Source organism: Castanea sativa, chromosome 11, assembly GCF_040712315.1.
Source record: "Castanea sativa cultivar Marrone di Chiusa Pesio chromosome 11, ASM4071231v1".
Classification (NCBI taxonomy): domain Eukaryota; kingdom Viridiplantae; phylum Streptophyta; class Magnoliopsida; order Fagales; family Fagaceae; genus Castanea; species Castanea sativa.
The window spans coordinates 20144609-20165318 of NC_134023.1; the positions used below are offsets into that span (position 1 = coordinate 20144609).

Sequence of the window (20710 nt, forward strand, 5' to 3'; positions counted from 1 at the left end):
GCACGTTAGCCAAATTTGGGTTTGACTAGTTGAGTTGGGCCAATCACCAACCACCACCACCACCACCACCACCACCGCAATCCAGCACTACCAACCTCGACCACCACAACCCACTTCAACGGTTGAAAACCCAAACACAACCATTGGAAATCAATCCCAAACTCAACTCAAAATCAATCCAAACTAAAATCAATTTAAACTCGTTAGAAAACCCATCCTAAACCCAACTTAAAATCAACCTAACTCCACCGAAAAACCCATCCTAAACTCAACTTAAAATCAACCTAAATCCACTGAAAAACCCATCCTAAACTCAACTCAAAATCAATAGAAAACTAAAAACAAATCAAAACCAAACCAAACGAAAACCTATTACAAAAACCCATTAGAAAAACCCAACGAGATCGTCGGAGTTTTCACCGATATACCTAAGAGTTTCTGTCATTATTGTCAGATCCACTGCCGTAATCATTGCCACTTTTTTCGTCGGATCTCCTCGCCTCCATGTGTGAGTGTGTGGGTTTCGGATATGAGAGAGGCAGAGAGCTGAGGAAGGTGATGGAGAGAATGAAATAAAGAGAGATGGGGTAATGTTAATAAAATAATAATAAACAAAAGAATAAAAAATATTATTTAAATAAAATAGTGTGTATAAGAGATGGTCTTGTTGGGAAATTTAGACCTCGGTTGATAGAATAACAAGTTTTAAATCCAAGTTGTTAATTAGATTTATTATGCATAAAACTTGTTAAAACAAACAAACATCAATATCATGTCAAAACTAAGTGCAGCGGAAAAATAAATAAGACAAGATATGATGACCCAGGAAAACCAATGAAACCAACTAGTTTTACAGTAAAAAACCTAGGGGGAAACCTTCCCAAAAGCAATTCACTATAGTAAAGAGAAGTTTCAGATCTAGTACAAAACCTTTGTCCCTAGACTCTACAATCCCCGTAGATGAACTCACAGTAGAAACCTTCTACCACTTCAGAACCTCTAAACTCTTCAATATATGAATGCCACCTTTTGATGCACGAATCCCAGTACGTGATTAACCAATTGCGCGGATCCTAGTACGCAACTTCAATCACCAACTAGAGAAGAAGATGTTGGTTGCAAAGTTCTTCACTTCATCAACAATGAAGATCAAGAAGCACTTGGTTACAAAACCCTAAGGCGCAAAGACGCAGTAGCTTCTTTTTTAGAGAATAAGGCTTCGGTCGCCTTTTTCATATGCTCTCCTTGTATTCTCTTATGTGACGGCCTCTAAAATATGTCTTATATAGGTCTAGGGTTGTGAGAAAAGAAACTCTACACAAATACAAAAGCCTGGCACAAAAATCAGATCTGAAAATTCTGATTTTCGTAACCTCGATAGATAGCATCTGTCGAGCCTCATTAAACCTTGATAGATAGCTATCTGTCGAGCAGCTGTCGAGCAACTGTCCACCAGGTGTCCAGTAGGTGTCCAGCAGCTATCCGTAGGTGTCCAGCTTTAGTAAACACCTTTTCTTCACTTGTTTCTTGGTCCAATCTTCATGGTTTTAATACTAGAGTTGAACAACATGTTCTTTGAAGTATTAAACACATCCTAGATCAATCCAAATACAAGTAAAGTGCGTTTTCTCAAAGGATTAGCCAACTACATAAAATATGTCCTTAACAGGTCTGATGTGGGTGTTTTATAAAATGATAGTGCAAAATAGAAAAAGTAGGCTCTTATGTGTAAAATAGACATAAAATTTTAGATGAGCTGATGCTGATGCTTTTAGCCCCATATTTGTGTTGAAATTGCAATTTGTTGCATCGCATCAACTCCTAATGCTCTAACATGAACCAATTGTACATATTTTAGCAATATTTTTTTAGCAATAGTTGTAGCCTTGTAGGACCAAATTAGTAATTTAATTCTTTTTTTATTTATCTTTTGACACCACATATAAACGACTAGTTCCCTATAGTGTCTGTGTAAATGACATATTCTGTTTGTCCACCAATTTATTCCTCATATTTCCGACAACAATATCCATGATTTAAAACTAACTATTTATGAGCGCTTCCCTCTCCCTCTAGTAAAAGCACCCTCACTCTCTCCCTGTAGAAGAGATCCTCCTTCCCACCCTCTATGGGGCTTCCCCGTAGAGACCATCCTCACTATCTCCTTTAAACTATAAGCACCTTTTTTCTTAGGATGCTATGGAACAAGAAATGATTGATAGGTTGCAAAATCTATGCCTCACGAAGGCAGAGGAAAAAGAAATATCCATCATAACAAGAAGTAAATTAGACCTCTTAGAGGAATGCTCCTTCAATCTGTTGGGTCGTTTACTCTTAGACAAATAGTAGAACCAAAGGGCACTGAAGAGCACTCTGAGGTTCGTATGGAAGAGGGGCTCAAAATTGAAAATAGTTGATGTAGGAAATAGTATTCTTCAGTTCAAGTTCAAGTTTAGTTCAAGATACCCAATGGAGTGGGTGGAGAACAGTGGACCATAGAATTTCGAGAACAACCTGCTCCTCCTTTGCCGATGGAAGAAGAGGCTCTTCACAGCAAACATGGTCTTCATCTATTCCCCCTTTTGGGTGCAACTCTGGGGTTTACCCTTTGAACACACGTGTGAGGAAGTGGGTAGAGACATTGGAAACATATTGGGGCATTTTATAGAGATGGACAAACGAGCATGTCAAACGGACCAAGCATTGTTTATGTGCATTAGAGTTGAGCTACTAATAGACAAACCTCTTCATAGGGGGGAAATGTGGTGAGTCTTGATGGTGAAAAGTTTTGGATCAACTTCAAATATGAGAGGCTTCCCACGTTCTGCTTTCTATGCGGCAAGCTAGGCCACGACAACAAACATTGCCTTGATTTTCTAGACTGGCAGAACACCCCTAAGCAGTATGGTGAATGGCTAAAGGCAGAAGGTGCTTTCAAAGGAAACTCAGGTAGACAGAGAAGCACTCACAGAGATAGTCGTGAAGAGGAAAATGAAGACATCACCAAGGGAAATGGCCAGACAATGGTAAGGAACCTCCAAATCGCTGCGATGGATGGTGGCAGAGGTAGTACAAGCAGTAGTAGCATTCCAAATTCAAAAAAATCCAGTCACACGTGGGGAGGTGACACTACTGAAGCCCAAATGTGCCAGACAGCGAAAATGGGGCTAGATGGTACAGATTAGAAAAAGATGCCCAGCATTCGAGATTGGGGTTTTGCCAACGTGATGATGTGACAGTACGTAACTTTGAAAATGAGCTCGGAGCGAGTGAAGAGAGATATGTGAATGATGCTCTCTCTAAAGTGGCCTTCCAGTCAATGAGGCTAAAAACTCTCCTGAAGTAACTAGCCCACACAAGCCCAAGAAAGAGTTTCAAGTTGGTATCATAGTGGAGGAACATAAACCGGCCTAGGAATTAAGCAAAGTGCAAAAAGGTAAGGGGCGTTTAAAAAGAGTAGCCAGAGAAAAAGGGCAAGCCCACTCCTAAGGGATTGAGAGCCAAAACCAAATTCTAGGGTCCAAATGCTAGGGCCCCATGATTTTTACTGAGGATGAAGATATCATGGTTCACAAGAAGCAGTGTGGAGGCTTTACCGGAAGTTCAAATGATTAGAATTTATCAGCAGTGGCTGCTAGGCAGCACCATTGGGAGCCATGAATTTGTTATGCTGGAACTATCAAAGGCTTGGGAACCCCCGGTGAGTTCGTGCGTTGCACGATATGGTGCGACGTTGGGATCCCAGGATAGTGTTTCTCTTGGAGACTAAGCTTAGAAAAAGGCATATGGAAAGAGTTAGAGATAGATTGGGCTTTAAGAATGGACTTTTTGTGCCAAGCTGAGGCCACAGTGGAGGTCTGGCCCTTCTATGGACGAGGAAAATAAACCTGAATATAAAGAGCTTCAACAATCACCATATTGACACAACAGTCACTGAGGCAAACTCAAGCCTAAAATGAAGAATCACTAGTTTTTATGGTCACCCTCAAACGCATTTGTGTCACGAATCATGGAATTACTCACATTCCTCAGTAACCAAATGCAACTCCCTTGGTTTTGTTTTGGAGATTTATATGAGATTGTATCTATGGAAGAAAAACAAGGTGGTGAAATTAGACCACAAAGTCAAATGCAAGGCTTTCATAATGTCATCAACTCATGTGGATTCAAAGACTTGGGCTTCAGTGGACCAGACTGCACTTGGTGCAATATGCAAAAAGGGGACGGAAGGATTTTCTTAAGGTTAGACAGAGTATTAGCCACGTGTGATTGGATTGAAAAATTTGGTGAAGTTAGAGTCCACCGCCTGGTTTACTCCACCTTGGTCCACTGCGCTCTATTCATCTCTGACCCTCTAGCCATCAAAAGACCCTGATCCCGATGCTGCCATTTTGAGGCCATATGGACAAAGAGAGAGGAATGTAGTAGAATTATTGATTCTGTTTGGGGTTTTATTAGTGACATGAATACTCCGAAAGGTATGGCTAGTGGTCTGAAGTTATGTGCCTCTAAGCTAGCCTTGTGGAATTCTTCCACCTTCAAGCAGATAACAAAGTTGATTCAGGAGAAAAGGAAAATGCTCTCTAGCATGACCTAGTAAGACAAAGATGGTTCTCTAGGGGTGGAGATTAACAAGGTCAGGAAAGAGATAACTGGGCTTTTAGATGACAGAAACATGAAATTTTTTCATGCTCCAGCGTCTGAAAGAAGGAAGCAAAACACGATTACTGGGATTTGGGATAAGTATGAGAGGTAGTGTGAGGACAGGAATAGCAGTTCCAATGTTGCAATGTTACTACGATTACTTGCCAATGTTACTATGAAGACATTTACTCCACCTCTAATTCGAGTCTGGTTGAGGAGGTTATAGGAGCAATTCCCACCAGGGTGACAGCACTAAAACAGATCTACCCTACAAAATCCCTGGGGCCCGATGGTATGTCAGCTATCTTCTTTCAAAAATATTGGAATATTTTTGGTGCTAATGTCTCAAATGTGGTCCTAAATGTTCTTAATTCTAGCATGTCATTAGCTGTTATCAATAAAACCAATATTGCCCTCACCCCTAAGACAAACAACCCTGAAAGAATGATTGACTTCAGACCGATTAGCCTATGTAATGTGATTTACAAGCTTATTTCAAAAACTTTAGCTAATTGTCTCAAAGTTTTTCTTCCCCTTATTATCATAGAAAATTAGAGTGCGTTTACTGCAGATAGGCTCATCATAGATAACGTTCTTATAGCTTATGAGTCAACGTACTACCTAAAGCATAAAAGAGAGAGGAGAGACAGCTTTATGGCAGCAAAGCTTGATATGAGTAAAGCCTTCGATAGGGTTGAGTGGGGCTTCATTGAAGGGATCATGAGGAAGCTGGGGTTCAATAAGGGGTGGATTAACTTGGTTATGAGGTGTATCTCCTCTGTTTCATATTATGTCATTGTCAATGGTGATACCTATGGAAACATTGTTCCCTCTAGAGGTCTCAGGCAAGGGGACCCCCTTTCCCCTATCTATTTCTTCTTTGCGCCAAAGGTCTATCGGCCCTCCTCTATGAAGCTACAAGAAATTAGCATTTGAATGGCATATCTATAAGCAGAAGGTGCCCAAAGATCACTCATCTTTTCTTTGCCGATGACAACCTCCTATTTTGTAAAGTCAACAATGAAGAATGTAGGAAACTTAAGGAAACCCTTGAGAAATATGAGGCAACTTTTGGGAAAAAGGTCAATTTAGATAAGTCTTCAATTTACTTTAGCCCAAACACTTCTCTAGAGCTTAAGGAGGCAATCTTTAATATTTTGGGGCCCATGCAAGACGCGAGGCACACCAAGTATCTAGGCCTCCCTTCCATCATTGGCAGATCTAAGAAACAAGTCTTTGCGGAGATCAAAGAAAGAGTGGGTTTGAAGTTGGCCGGTTAGAAGGAGAAATTGCTCTCTTCGAGTGGGAAGGAAATTCTCATTAAGGTGATGGCCCAAGCCATCCCTACCTACACAATGAGCTACCTCCAACTTCCGAAAAGCCTTTATGATAAGCTTGAAAGAATGATGAGGAATTTTTGGTGGGGGCAGAAAAACCAAGAGTCGAAAATCGCCTGGATTAGTTGGAGAAAGATGTACAAGCCAAAATCTCTTGGGGGTTTGGGGCTTCAAAATTTGCAAGCTTTCAATCTTGCCCTTCTAGCTAAGCAAGCTTGGAGAATTCTCCAAAATCCAAGCTCACTGGCAGCACGCATTCTCAAGGCAAAATACTTTCCCTATTGTGATATGCTTAGTGCTAACTGAGGCTGCAACCCCTCCTATACTTGAAGGAGTATCCATAATAGCCTTGAGGTCCTAAGAAAGGGCTCCTGTTGGAGATTCGGGAATGGTCGAAGGATCCATATCTGGGATGATAAATGGCTTCGAACCCCTTCGACTTTTAAAGTCATTACCCCTCCCCCCTCGTATTGTTGAAGACTACCCCATGGTCTCCTCTCTTATTGACCCGGACACCAGGTGGTGGAAGGACAACATCGTTAGAGCTCTCTTTTGCCTTTCAAAGCAGACACTATTCTTAAGATTCCTTTGAGCTACAATTTGACTGAAGACAAGATCATTTGGATTGGGGATAAAAAAGGAGAATTTTCTGTTAAAAGCACTTATTTCATTGCTACCAATCTCCTAGAATCATCCGAGGAAGGTGAGTGCTCTTCTGGTGATCCTAATTCCCCTCTGTGGAAGAATCTCTAGAAGCTAAAGCTCCCAAAAAAAGTCAAAATCTTTGCTTAGAAAGCTTGTTTAAATGGCCTGCCAACTTTGGACAATATGCAGATGAAGGGTCTGTGCACCAACTATACTTGCCTAGTCTGTGAAGAGGAAGCTGAGTGTTTAACACATGACTTTATAACTTGTGACTTTGCCCTCTTAGTTTGGGCCCTTTGGCAGGTCTGCCCGCTTAGCTTGTTGCTGGAAACAAGAGACTTCAAAGACCTTGCCTTCCATTTCCTCACGAATTCCCTATCGCAGCACCTGGAGTTTTTCTTTGCCATTTCCTGGTCGATCTGGCGTAATAGGAATCTGTAGTTCCACAATGAAGATAGCCTTTCCAGCCTTCAAACTTGGGGGTTGGCAAAGAGACTTATGGACGACTTCCACTGCATCATCATGATAGATTTTCCCCTTAAACAGCTCAATCAAATGGGTTGGTCTGCACCCCCTCCTGGAGGCTTTAAGGTAAATGTTGATGGTGCGAGCTCCCTTGAAATGGGAGTGAATTCTGGGGTTGGGGTGGTTATTAGAGATGAGTCTGGTAGGGTTATAACAGCTCTTTACAAGTCTCTCCCATTGCAGTTTTCAGCAAATTGGACAGAGCTTTATGCTTTAGAGCAAGGCATCTTGTTGGTGCAAGAAATGGAACTCTCCCAAGTCATCTTTAAATCTGATGCTCTCTCGGTCATTCAAGCTATTAACCAAGGCATTATTGGGAGTGAAGCTGGGCATCTGGTGGAGGGTATTTTGCAAGCCAAGGCTTCCTTCTCTTGCTGCTTTTTCAATCACTTGAAAATAGACTGCAACAGGGTTGCACATGAGCTTGCACAGTTCGCCAAGATCAACCATTGTACCCAAGTTTGGAAAGGTATTGCCCCACCTTTTGTATCTCATCTGATTCTTTCAGATTTAGAGCCCCTACTTTGTATCCTGTTGGTGGCTCTCTATTGTATTCTTTTTTTGGTTAATGAAATTGTTTTTCTTCTAAAAAAACAAAAAAAATTATTTATTCCACTTTGTTTATTTTTGCAGTGAGAAGAGATGACCGGTGAGAAGAGATGACCGGTGACCCGCGGGTGTATCTGGACTTCACTCCATAGTACAAGTTTTGGCTAAGACGGTAAGTGGAGCCCTCAATGTTAAACACGTAGCATCTCTAGCATCAAAACAAGAACTATTAAAAGGAACCCATCTAATGTATTTTATACTCTCAGTCACTCGCTCACTCTTATCTCAAACATGGAAATATCATTGCTTAGAATTGTAGTTTCCATAGTTTCAATTGTGGTACTAATAACATGGGCATGGAGAGTGGTGAATTGGGTGTGGCTAAGGCCAAAAAAGCTAGAGAGGAGCTTAAGGCAGCAAGGTCTTAATGGCAACTCCTACAGGCTTTTGTGTGGAGACTTGAAGGAGAGTTCTAAGATGATAAGTCAAGCCAAGTCTAAACCCATCAACTTCACCCTTGACATTGCACCGCGTGTCTTCCCCTTCGTCCATCAAGTTGTCTCAAATTATGGTATGTCTACAATGACTCTCTTGTTTCTGATTTGACCTTACAAAATAAAATAAAAAATGGATTTTGTGCTTTGCTTTTCAAACTTAGACATCAATTTTAGTTCTCTTTTTTTGTTTTTTGTTTTTTTGAAAGTGGACCTGAATTTCAATTTTAGTTCTTGCAGCTTACATCTCTTTATCGATAAACTTAGATTTTACAGCACAGTTGAATTCATGAATGGATTCTTATTTTTCTGAAAGGAAAAACTTAGATATTGTTTTTTATCTGCAATATGTTATGTTTTTTTTTTTATAATTAAATTTAAATACTTGTCATTACAAGTACAAGTAGTATTATTTTTGGGATTGAGAAATTAATGCAATCTATTTGAATTTAATGGTAAATTTTGTCACTATTTTAAAAGATCCCAAAATCAATATTAATGGTTTTTTGTCTGAGATAATATTTTCTGATCGACGAATCCTCCTATTGACTAGTGTCCATAATTGGTGGGCCTCAATGAACCCACCATTAGATGAGGTCGGTCACAAATCATGCATCAAACGGATAATGTCAACCAACTTTAAGCTTTGGAAATTGCGAACTGCTACTGTATCAAAATTTTCGCACTTATTGCTTCTGTATTGTTAGGTGATTGGTTGTGAGAGTAGGGATGACAATTTTTTTTCACTACATGCAGGTTTTTTCTTCCCCGCAAAAGTGATGGGACGGAAATGGAGCGAGATTTTAGACTCGCATCATGGGGCGAGGCGGGGATGGGTTTACACTTTTTAGATCCGTCCCGCCCCATCCCGCGTTAATAAGGATTAAGTTGTAATTTTTTCATACTCTAAAATTTTATTATTTAAACAAAAATATCATCAGCTTATTTTATTCTACCTAACGTGGTTCTACCTTTCTTTTCTCTCAAGCAAAGTTAGAAATAAGGTACCAATTTTAACTTTTTTTTTTTTTTTTGTCTTTTCATTCATGATTCATATGTCTTTCTCAACTTACTTTTCATCATTAACATAATATAAGATTTTTGTTGTGACATTGTCTTGTTAAACATTTAGATAATATTATTTAGTTTTTGCTAAAAATTAGTTTGATTTGATAGGATAAATTTATTTATAATTTCAAGTATATTTTTAATATTGAAACATGTCATTTTATTTGAAAAAATGGTAATAGTTATAGGGAAAATTAAAAAGAAATAAAGTTTTACGGTGTAGGGCGGGGCTTCGCAGGGCCTTGAGGGGCGGGGATAGGGCAAAAAAATTTCCCCATCATGCGGGGCGGGGTGGGGATGGGGCGAGAAAAATCTATACAGGACGGGGGCGAAAAATCTATACCGCCCCATTGCCATCCCTATGTGAGAGTAGTTATTCTAAACCCTTAATCTTCACTTCCTTCCACGTGAACTCATTAATTTTTTTTTCCTACTATCATGCCACATCATTATTTATAATCTGACACATTAAATTTGTGACACAAAATATTTAGGTTCTAATGGGCTTTTCCTTTTATGCATATAGCAATACTCTTGAGCTTTATTCCTTAATGGGCTTTACCAAATCAACCCAAATACAACCCAATTACTCAATTACTAGGGGATTCTAGGGTTTTGCCTTTTTTTTTTTTTAATCTATCAATATGTCCTTATTTTAAAACTATTTAAGTTTGTGTCTCTGTTTTGAAACTAGATTGGTTTAAAATTGAGTTATGCAAAATGAAACTAAAAAAATAAAAAATTTGTGGAACTCGAGTTCCTTTCAAGGGCAAAAGCCTAGAATTTCCCTCAATACAGTAATTAAGTGTGTTCCACTATTTTTTTTTCATTATTTATCTAAATTAAATCAATTTTAATAATCTATCATTTTTTTTAAGTAATCATTTATCAATAGTTTTGGCATAAGAAAACTTAATTTTAGAATGCCCTTCCATCTGGTAACTTTTAATACCTGAAAAATAATCTTGTTTGAGCAGCTACTTTTTCCCCTACTTTTTTTTTTTTTTTTTGTGGGGAGGGGGGGGGGGGGCCTTGGGAGTGGACTGCAATTTTTGTTTTACTAACTTAAACTTTTGAGTTTTTACTCTTAGCAAAGTTTCATTATTTATTTAAATTAAAGTAATTTTAAATATCTATAATTTTTTTTATTTAATTTTTGACACATTTCAACTGCTCTTTTATCCTGATTTTTAGGTGGTAAAAGGAAAAAAGAGAAAAGAAAAAAGAAAAGAAAAGAAGGATGCATAGACAATTTTTTGTAAAGTTTTTCTTGAGAATCAAACCCCTAACCCCTAACCCCTAACCAGTGACTTAGATACCTATAAGGAGATGACCACTCCTAATTCCTAAATGAGGCACAAGATATCTTGTTGGGGGAGATAATATCTTAAATAGACTTGATAATATCTTAAATAGACTTGAATTGAGGGATTTATATAATATATATGACCTATGAGTTTAGACCTAATTGTATTATACTAAATACTCAATTTTGTCATTATTTTTCAATATTGTGAGACTTCACTCACATGTGTACACCCAACGTATCTAATTTCCATGTTAGCTCTATAATTTCCCACTCCATTATGCAGTTAGAAAATCTAGCTTACATCCTTTTGTGCATTGCTTTAAATATTAGCTTTCTTTTGATAATTCAATAGTTACAATAGTGGGAAAAACAAGATATTTGAACCCTAGTTCTCTTAATAAAGAAGAGTAGGCTATGTTGCTAAGCAACAAGGCTCTTGACTAGTTTGAATATTAGTTTTGATGGTAGAAACATGTGTCTGGTAGTCTCTCCTAAAGAAACACCCGAAGAATTGAAACAATATTTGTTTGATACATCAAAATTCAAAGCACATACAATTTTATTGAACGTAATGATAGTCTCTTGCTTGTTCTACTGCCATAAATATCTTTTAATGATGCTATCCCAACAACAGAGTGAGACTATTTTGTTCCGCCTCTATCTGGTTGAAATCAAACTTGCTTTACCTCTCCTTTCATAATTTTCAAGTTTAATGAGGTAACATGCTTAAGTCACTAGAATTTTGTGATTTCTTAATTTTTTGGCGTGGTAATCAGAAAATATCAATTGCAACTTGACTTTCGAAGATAGAACCATTCCTTTCTACTGTTGAAGTCATGACTTTTCTGACAATCTTGTTATTAATTTTACTACTTTGTGTGCAATTAATCACTTTTCTGGTTATTATAATTTATGTAGCCATGGCAAAATACAATGGTACTTCCTAGATTTTAGGCTACAAGCACTTTATTTGTTTGAAGTAATCGCTTATAGTCTCCTACAAATTTAAAGCGATTGATTTTAGTCTCTAAAAAATTTCAAGTGATTGATTTTAGTTCCTATACTTAAACTAATCCCTTTTAGTCCTTAATATATGTAATGAAGTGATGATGTGTTACAGGACTAAATAAAAGATCATTTTAAACTTCACTGACTAAAAATCACTGCTAAACTTGGAAGGACAAACAGTATACTCAAATCTCAAATATTTTGAAATCTCCAAGACCTAATGTAATTATAACTCACATTATGAAATCCCAAAGAACTCATGTAATTCAGTGGTGTGTGTGTGTGTGCGCGTGTGCGTGTGTTAATTGATATATTCGTGCCTTATCTGTATCCTTATGTCAACAACCATAGTCTGAACTTTAGATGTACTAAACCTGTTCTATACTAACAAAAGCAAATATGCAGGTAAGAATTCTTTTATATGGATGGGCCCCACACCCAGGGTGAACATTTTGAACCCTGAACAATTGAAAGAAATCTTCTCCAAGATATATGACTTTCGAAAGCCAAATGCAAATCCACTTATCAAGTTGATAGCAACCGGACTTCTAAATTATGAGGGTGAGAAATGGGCAACGCACAGAAAGATTATTAATCCAGCATTCCATCTTGAGAAGTTGAAGGTTACTTTATTCTTGTCACTTGTTTCCTGCTCGTAACTATTAGTTTATATTCAACAATGGTGTTTGAAGTAAAACTAATGATTAAAATGTTAATGAAAATATTCTAGGTCATGAATATTTATCTTTTCTCAAAAAATTTTAAAACTTTTTCTTTATTCTAAGACCATCTTTTGCAGGATGTGGACTCCATCAAAACAAAACTTAAAGTAGAAATATGTGCAAGTATAGCATTTATATGCTTCAATTAGTTACATCTAACACCCAAGAAATATTATTTAAGTTTGTGCATGTGTGCACATGTGCCGACAAAGTACAAACAGCAGTTCGCACTGACATTTGGCTATAGATTTTGCGAGAATATACTTGAAATGTTTTTTCATGTAATTTTTGTAGGTACATGTGCCTACTAAGTACAATCCTTGTGATATTTTCAAGTTGTTTTCTGTAGAATATGTCAGCAGCATTTTATCAGTGTTGCAATGACATGATGTGCAAATGGGAAAGTTTGGTGTCTGAAGAGGGATCAATTGAGTTAGATGTATGGCCTTATCTCCAAACTTTGACAAGTGATGTGATTTCTCGAACAGCCTTTGGGAGTAGCTATGATGAAGGAAGAAGAATTTTTGAACTCCGAAAAGAACAAGTTGAGCTTGTAATGAAAACTGTACAGTCTGTTTACATTCCGGGTTGGAGGTCAACCAAAACATTTCAATATCTGCTAATAATTAATAATCAAGTTTTTCTTATAGACTTAGGTTCATTTATCAAAAGAATCAAATTTAAGTATACTAATTTACATAAACATATACTAAAATTAACAGTGTTATTGAACATTAATTTGAACCAATGATTTTCAAGTTTTCACTTACTAGCTCTGTTTTGATTTCCTTGTGCCTTTTATTCTCCCCAAAGAAGAGCCGATTAAAACCACAAAAGTTCATTTTGTGCAAGAACATAGTGAGTGAATTCAAAAATAAAAAATCATTATGAGCCTATCCTAACTTGTTCTCCTTATGTTTTATGAAACTTTATATCAAAGAACTGATACTGTCTGAATATAACAAAGATTTTCCAAGAGCTTTGTAGCTCAATTGTTACCTCCTATTGTTTTCAATGAAGATATTTTGGGGTCAAATCCCCTTTTCCCATTGTATCTATCAAATATATATATATATATATATATATATATATATATGTATGTATGTATGTATATTGTGTGTGTGTATAAGGTTCTTGTACATGAAATAAATAAGTTAAATCCGTAATATATTCATACTCTTCTCAACAGCCTAAGAATAGATTATTCAATTTGATGTAATTCACTTTTTCCCCCATTTAGTGAGGGAGGTAATTCACTTTATTCTTATCTCATGTTTGCATGAATGGTTGGCATGTAGGTTTCTGCCAACTAAAATAAACAAGAGGATGAAAGAAATTGACAAAGAATTACAACATTCACTTAAAGGAATCATCAACAAAAGAGAGAAGGCAATAAAAGCAGGTGAAGCTAGAACTGATGACTTACTAGGCATACTTCTAGAGTCAAACTTTAAAGAAATTCAAGAACATGGGAACGACAAGAACGTTGGAATGAATCTCCAAGATGTAATTGAGGAATGTAAGATATTTTATTTTGCGGGGCAAGAGACAACCTCAGTTTTGCTTGTTTGGACAATGGTAATTCTGAGTAGATATCCTAGTTGGCAAGCGCGTGCAAGAGAAGAAGTCCTACATGTATTTGGTAAAAACAAACCAGAATTTGATGGGCTAAATCACCTCAAAGTTGTAAGTTCTTTTGATGAGTTAGCTTCGTAGAAATAATAGATCATACTTTCTTTTAAACTCATAATTATAAACGTGGAGATCTAGAACAAGTAGTCTATTATCCAGCTTTAGGACATCAGAAAAAAATAAAAGGTACCTAGACATTCTTCAAAATAATCCAGCATCATGGATAACAACAAAAGCTATTGATTGAAATATATATATAGAATATAAAGATATAGAATTGATTTTCATGTGATGGGGCTGAAGTTAGACAAAAGGGATTACACCATGCAGATCCCAATCTGAAATCATATATATGAAGATTAACATCAAATCTACTTTTTTGTTGTTCCTTTTCTTTCTTAAAGGAATCTTGTTTATTGTATATGAACCTATATATTTAGCTGATTGAGGAAATTGTACCACCACAATTTGTAGTGATGTGATAACAGATTAGAAAATTGGATTACAATTAAGCCCCCAAAGATTTTGAGGTTTTCAATCGAGTTAGACCTACTTGATTATGCTAGTTACTATGAGAATGATAGTAGTCCTATCTAAGTACCTCATTGTCATCCCTATATGTTTCTTTTGCATTTTCTGTGTTTTGCAATGTTTCTTGTGCATTTTCCGTGTTTTGTGAAGGTAAAGAAACGTAGATAAAATTATTGTAAGACGTACCCAAATGAGTAATTCAAATATTCAACCATTGACTTGGATGAATTTAAAAAAAAAAAAAAAAAAACCTTCATTGAAGTCAGTTTTTTAGCATGGGCATTACTCCTATCAAATATTTTATTAAATGAGTCTGGTATGCACATCACTTGCTAATTCTTACAATATATATATATATATATATATATATATATATATATAATATCACAATATTCCATGGCACAGGTGACCATGATTTTGTATGAGGTTTTAAGACTATACCCACCATTAATTATCCTTCATCGATTTGTTCACGAGGAAACGAAACTTGGAAATTTGATTTTACCAGCAGGAGTTTAAGTCTCCTTACCGGCAATCCTTGTTCATCATGACCGTGAACTTTGGGGTGATGATGCAAAGGACTTCAATCCAAATAGGTTTGCTGAAGGAGTTTCAAAAGCTACAAGGGGTCAAGTTTCATTTTTCCCATTCGGATGGGGCCCTCGGATATGCATTGGACAACATTTTTCTATGATAGAGGCGAAAATGGTTCTTTCAATGATTCTACAATGCTTCTCCTTTGAGCTATCCTCATCCTATGCTCATGCTCCGCTCCCAATTATAACCCTTCAACCACAATATGGTGCTCACATTATTCTACATAAACTCTAGAATAGAAAATATCAGTTGTCAAAAGAAGATCTGAATTCATAGCAAAAGTAACATTTCATATGTTTATTGATGCTTTTGGTAAAGTGTTGATCTTCTTTCCGAGGCCACTAATTTGATTTAGTAATTGGCTTTTGAATGATGGTACTGAAGTTGTACAGGATAAAGTTATTCTTGTTATAGTTAAACTTATATTGTACATTTAATCCTTAACCTCTGTCCTATTTTTGGAATGGTTCTTGTTCTTTTGAACGTATTAAAACACTATTATAGTTAAAGTTATAATGTGTATGAGCGCACTTGCAGGTGCGCGTGCGTGCGTGTGCATGTGCGGTTATCTTGCATTAAAATACTACTATAGACAAGTTGAGTTTGTGTAGTGTAATGATATGGTATTTTATGTAAGTTGTAATATTTATTATTTAAACAACTGTGTCTATTGTATAAAAGCCTGAAAAACTTCGTATCAAACTGCATGTAATAAAATACAATAGTCTACCTTATATATGGGTAGACAAAGACACAAAGTGCATTTGCTATACAAGTAACTAACTTACAACTTAATGAAAATTGCATTTATGTGCTTTTTGGTTTATCTGAATATGAAATCATCTCATTTTGAATTGACTGTGCTCAGTCGGAAGAGAAGATTTTGCTTTTGCAGGTATAGAGCAGTTTTTATTACTTCATGAATTAGTCAACAATAATTTTGTGGTGCTTAATATACTGGGAAAGTTGTTCTTCGGGTGATAACAACTGCACTTTTTGTTCATAAATAGTAGTTTGTACGTTAATGATGACTTTAGCTAATCGCAAATTGCGTTTTATAGGGTTTTATAGATGGTAGACACTGCTAGTTTTTTTTTTTTTTTCCTTCTTGAATGGCTTGATGATTGTATACGTGACGGGGTGAATCTGTAATTTGAAAGCTAAAAATGAGATTGAAAGGCTTGACCGTGAGATTGCACAATTGAACAGGTGGGAGAGAACGTATAAGATCTTCTTAATTGGGTCATGGTCCTTGGAATGCTGTTTACTTTTAAACTATAAGAAAAAAAAATATATTGAAATTCAAACACTTCACCAAACCTGTTGGAAAAATTAGGGCAAACCCAAGAATTCTTGAGCAAAATATGAAGTTTAACCAACTTTTATAAGAAAATGACAAAACTTAGGTACTGTACGTTTTTAGACCCCTTAAACACAAGTTGATTAACCTAGTTATTTAGCCAAGTGATTACTTAGATAAATTATTCAGTTATAGGTTAGACATATAAGTCATACCACGTAAATAATGCGGAAATATAAAGGACATAACTGTCACGCCCTAAACCCCAAAGGGTTCAAAGCGTGAGAAAGACATCTCAAGTACCTGTAAATTATTTTTTTTTTGACAATTCAATCCACATAAATCCTATCAAGTATTAACATCAAGAATTATCTTAATAATTCCATTGAATATACTCTCAAAGTAAGGTCAGAGCTCTAAACATTAAATACAAAGACCACTGGCCACAAAAGAATAGAGGTCTGAATAATAATTACATATCAACAGCTTGTCCCATCAGTGGGAAATATAGTCACAATCACTATAATATACAAAAGAATGAGTCAAGCCTATTCTAAAATGTACATCATCAAATCACTCCATTACAAAAGTTTAGCCTCCATCAGTAGTTAGTCTAACTACTATTAGCCACCAAAATCTGTCTCAAAATATTGTTGCTTACTCTGAAAAGTTTATAAAAATAATAGGATGAGACAGGGCCCAGTAAGTAGCACAATTAATGGGGGTGGGGGAAATGCAAGTTTCATCATCAATAATAATAATATGACAAGAACGGTTAAATAATGAAATACCAAATTTCTCTAAGTAACTACCTTGAAACAATATACTATAATCTGTGAGCACTAACAATATAAATTCCAAAAGCATAATATCTAACATAAGATAAATTATCACAATAATATACCACACTACCACATAGACCGGTCAGGGGATCCACCCATTCACAACTGGCATGATATTGTCCTCTCTGGTATGCAAACTCTTGGCCCTATGGACAGCGGCCTCACCTATACCCTCAAGGTTTTTCTCTCCCCCCATGGGCAGCAAAGAGAGCGCGTCAAATAGGCCCTCTCTTGCATGTGGTCTCTTGGCCCCATGAACAGCAGCCTCACCCATACACAATTAAGGAACCTCTTCCCCCATAGACAGCAGGGAAGAACGCGTCATCCAAAATGAAAGAGCACTGACCTAGATTTGATTCTGTTGTCACAAAGACTACGAAAACCAAATAGGGTGATCACCGAGAAATCACACATGGCATGGTGTTAAAACTACATAATGCTCACAAGTTACATTACTTTAAAACACATAGTTTATATCCAAGTAGTTTCAGAAAACCTTAAATAATCTACTTCCACAAAGTTTGTAAGGTTTTCAACTTCATTCTTGCCAAAAAGATTTTCTATCAATTTCTCAAGTACTAAGACAAGATAAGCATCGTTAAATTTTCTATTATACCATAGAATCCATAATTTCCTTATCAAAGATTAAATAAAAGATGCTCATTTTTCTATATCAACAATTCATGCATTTTCCCAAATGCAATACCAAATATGATGCATTTTTATATATAATAATATGTAATAGGGTCACAACACGATAATATTAAGAAGACATATAGCCATATATAATTTTCCAAAATGTGTTTGACCCAAAAACATCGTTTGTGAAATATGGTAATTTTCCAAAAATATCCCATTAAGAAGCTACTTACCTCGCAACCACAAAAGCCTAACTCTCCAAGCTCCAAGGAGATTAGCTAGAGCCTAAACAATATCAAGTAAACCTATCACAATAAGTATAGAACTTGAAATTGTATCTAACCAAAATTTAGGATTTGCCAAATAAACACTTAATTAGGCAAGCCTACTATTTAACCTCATCAAAGGTAATATATACCATTCCCAAGGTTTCTCAACAAATTTATTCACAAGGTATCAACTCCAATTTATAAAGTTAACCCATTTCATAATATCTCCAACATTATGACTAGTTTTCATAAGATTTACACTACATCATTAAGAGACCCATGAAAGCAAAAATCAACATATCCTCCAAGACAAGAAATTTAGAATTTCACTAACTCCAAATAAACCCCATGACAATGGCAAAATTAAATTTACCAACCATCATACATTATATCTTAAAACCCCTAAATTTTTCCACCAAACATAAACCTTGAATAGCCATTTTAGCATAAAATATATATACCCACTCATCAAAAATTCCACCAATACAAAACCCATACATAAAAACACATAAATATCACTTCCAATGCTCATAAATCACATGGGTATCATTATCAAAGCTTAGATAAAAATTATCCTCAAGCAAAAGTGTAAAACCCACCAAAAGATTAGAAATTTTTACCTCAAATAAAATGATGAAGATGCTTATGGGTTCCTAAGAATTTTTCCGATGATCTTGCCGGAAAAATGATGGTGAGATGGTGTGTTTTGGAGAGGAGGCCGGCGGGTGAGTTGAGAAGTGAGTGTGTTTAGGTGAAGAGAAAAGAAAGAAAAAAATGAAAGAGAGAAAGAAAGGTGAGAGCCGGCCAAAAGAGAGAAGAAATAAAAGAAAAATGAGTGGTGGAGAATGATGGGTAGTGGGGTTAGGTGGGGGGGCACGTGCGAGGGGCTTAAAATCTGACCTCTCCCCCCCTTTTTTTTTTTTATAAAAAAAAAAAAGCTGACAGGGACGTGACAATAACGATATGATAACTCAGAAAAACCTAACCGGTAAAAAACCTGGGAATGATTTAACCTAGTTATTCTCAAGGTAAAAACATATATACTATGAAAGAATTGAAAATTTTACAATAGAACTTAGACCACGTGATAGCTCCGAGTCCACGGACTACGTCTTCCTTTGATTTGATCTGCTGCAACCACAAGTTCTCCTACTTGTGACTTTGAGACTCCACTTAAAGGTTTCAAATCTTCTTTAAGTTTTTTAAGCAGCAACTGAAGTGATCATCAAGCTCTTGACGCGAATCTTGATCTTGATAACCCTATGTGTGTGTATAAAGGTAAACACTTCTAGATCCCACAAAAGATTCAACACACAACACTCAAAAGACTTCTAAAACGTAACTAGGGTTTTTCCTTTTATACTTGGAGTAAAACATAAAACCCTACACATTAAACGGGCTTGGGCTGAATTGGAAATTCTGCAAAAAATTAAATCTGTACGTGGTTCAATTGATCGAGTCTAATTTTCGATCGATCAAGCCTTGTAGATTTTGTCCAATAAATTCTGCAATCACTCAATTCCAATTTTACAATTAAACACACTTTGAGCAAGCCTAAATCTAGACTCTATGTTTTGATCATGATTTGCCAACATAATACATATTGAAGTTTTAATACATTAGTCCCTAAGGTCTTAAAACCTAACAATCTCCCCATTTGGCAATCTGTGACAAAACACATCACAAAAAAAAAATACTCAAAGTTAAAAAAAAAAAACCCATTCAAATTTAAAAATCCATAAATATAATTCAACCTAACGACTATCTATCAGTTGTTAGTGTAGACAGCAACCACAACTAATTAACCTGTAAATTCCTAAAACACTCAACAAACACATAAACACATGTGTGGAAAATACAAGTAAACCAAAATAAATTTCTTGATTTCACAAAACATAAAATAAAAGACATATAACACTTCATAAATATAAATCAATAATCAAATGTACCATATGTGAAACAAGAAACAATAAAACAACTAAACAAACCATAATGTCTCCCCCTAACATATACAACCCATAAAAATAAATACATCAAAGGAAAAAGGAAAATACATCATAAGCCAAAACCAAAAATACATGATGAATTTCCTAGATACAATTTATAAACTCCAAATCTCCGAAACTCCCCCTATCTCCAGCCTATCTCCATGTGTATGTACTCCCCTTTTTTGTGACAAATTGCCAAAGGGCAATCAAGAATTATCATCAAAATATGGAGCATGTGGAGTAGAACCTCTAGCATGCGCCAAATCTGCTCGTAAGGCCGCAACCTCGTTGGGCAAATCCAACAAAGGTTGACCATGCGCCTCCTGAACAGTCACAATTGTATCCAAAGTGGCACGTATAGAGGAGTTGCTCGATGTAGACAGTGGAGGATCCACGGCAGCTGTGGGGTCTATATATGTCTCAACAGAAGGATCATCGGAAGGAGGAGGCCTAGATGCATATACATCACCTATAGAAGACTCGATAGCTCTTTGCCTAAGGAAGGTGGCACCTATAGGAGCTATGATATGGATAGGCTTGGATGTGGGAAAGTCCTCTAATCCTAAATCCAAAAGAATCCTATGAATAAAAACCGGAAAGAATAAACCATG

At 36.2% G+C, this 20710-nt stretch overlaps 2 protein-coding genes and 1 long non-coding RNA gene across 4 annotated transcripts; 2 read left to right on the forward strand and 1 right to left on the reverse strand.

Annotated features, from left to right (window-relative positions):
* Positions 1-7181: 7181 nt before the first annotated feature.
* LOC142616196 (uncharacterized) lies at positions 7182-7804 on the forward strand. Its single transcript, XM_075789080.1, has 2 exons — positions 7182-7620; positions 7785-7804. The coding sequence occupies exons 1-2, from the start codon at positions 7182-7184 to the stop codon at positions 7802-7804; spliced, it is 459 nt and encodes a 152-aa protein (XP_075645195.1).
* Positions 7805-7899: 95 nt separating this feature from the next.
* Positions 7900-15642, forward strand: LOC142615393 (cytochrome P450 CYP72A219-like). 2 transcript variants are annotated; one of them, XM_075788144.1, is made up of 5 exons: positions 7900-8271; positions 11985-12202; positions 12651-12895; positions 13600-13987; positions 14870-15086. In XM_075788144.1, the coding sequence occupies exons 1-5, from the start codon at positions 7992-7994 to the stop codon at positions 14981-14983; spliced, it is 1245 nt and encodes a 414-aa protein (XP_075644259.1). In that variant the 5' UTR covers positions 7900-7991; the 3' UTR covers positions 14984-15086. The 2 variants fall into 2 exon arrangements, with proteins under 2 accessions (XP_075644259.1, XP_075644258.1); XM_075788143.1 differs by having other exon boundaries at positions 7903-8271; positions 14973-15642.
* A 1175-nt stretch (positions 15643-16817) lies between these two features.
* On the reverse strand, positions 16818-18858 carry LOC142614474 (uncharacterized). Its single transcript, XR_012840456.1, has 3 exons — positions 18732-18858; positions 18076-18127; positions 16818-17023 (listed from the first exon to the last, which is right to left on the reverse strand). It is a non-coding gene; the product is annotated as an uncharacterized LOC142614474 (long non-coding RNA).
* Positions 18859-20710: the final 1852 nt, after the last annotated feature.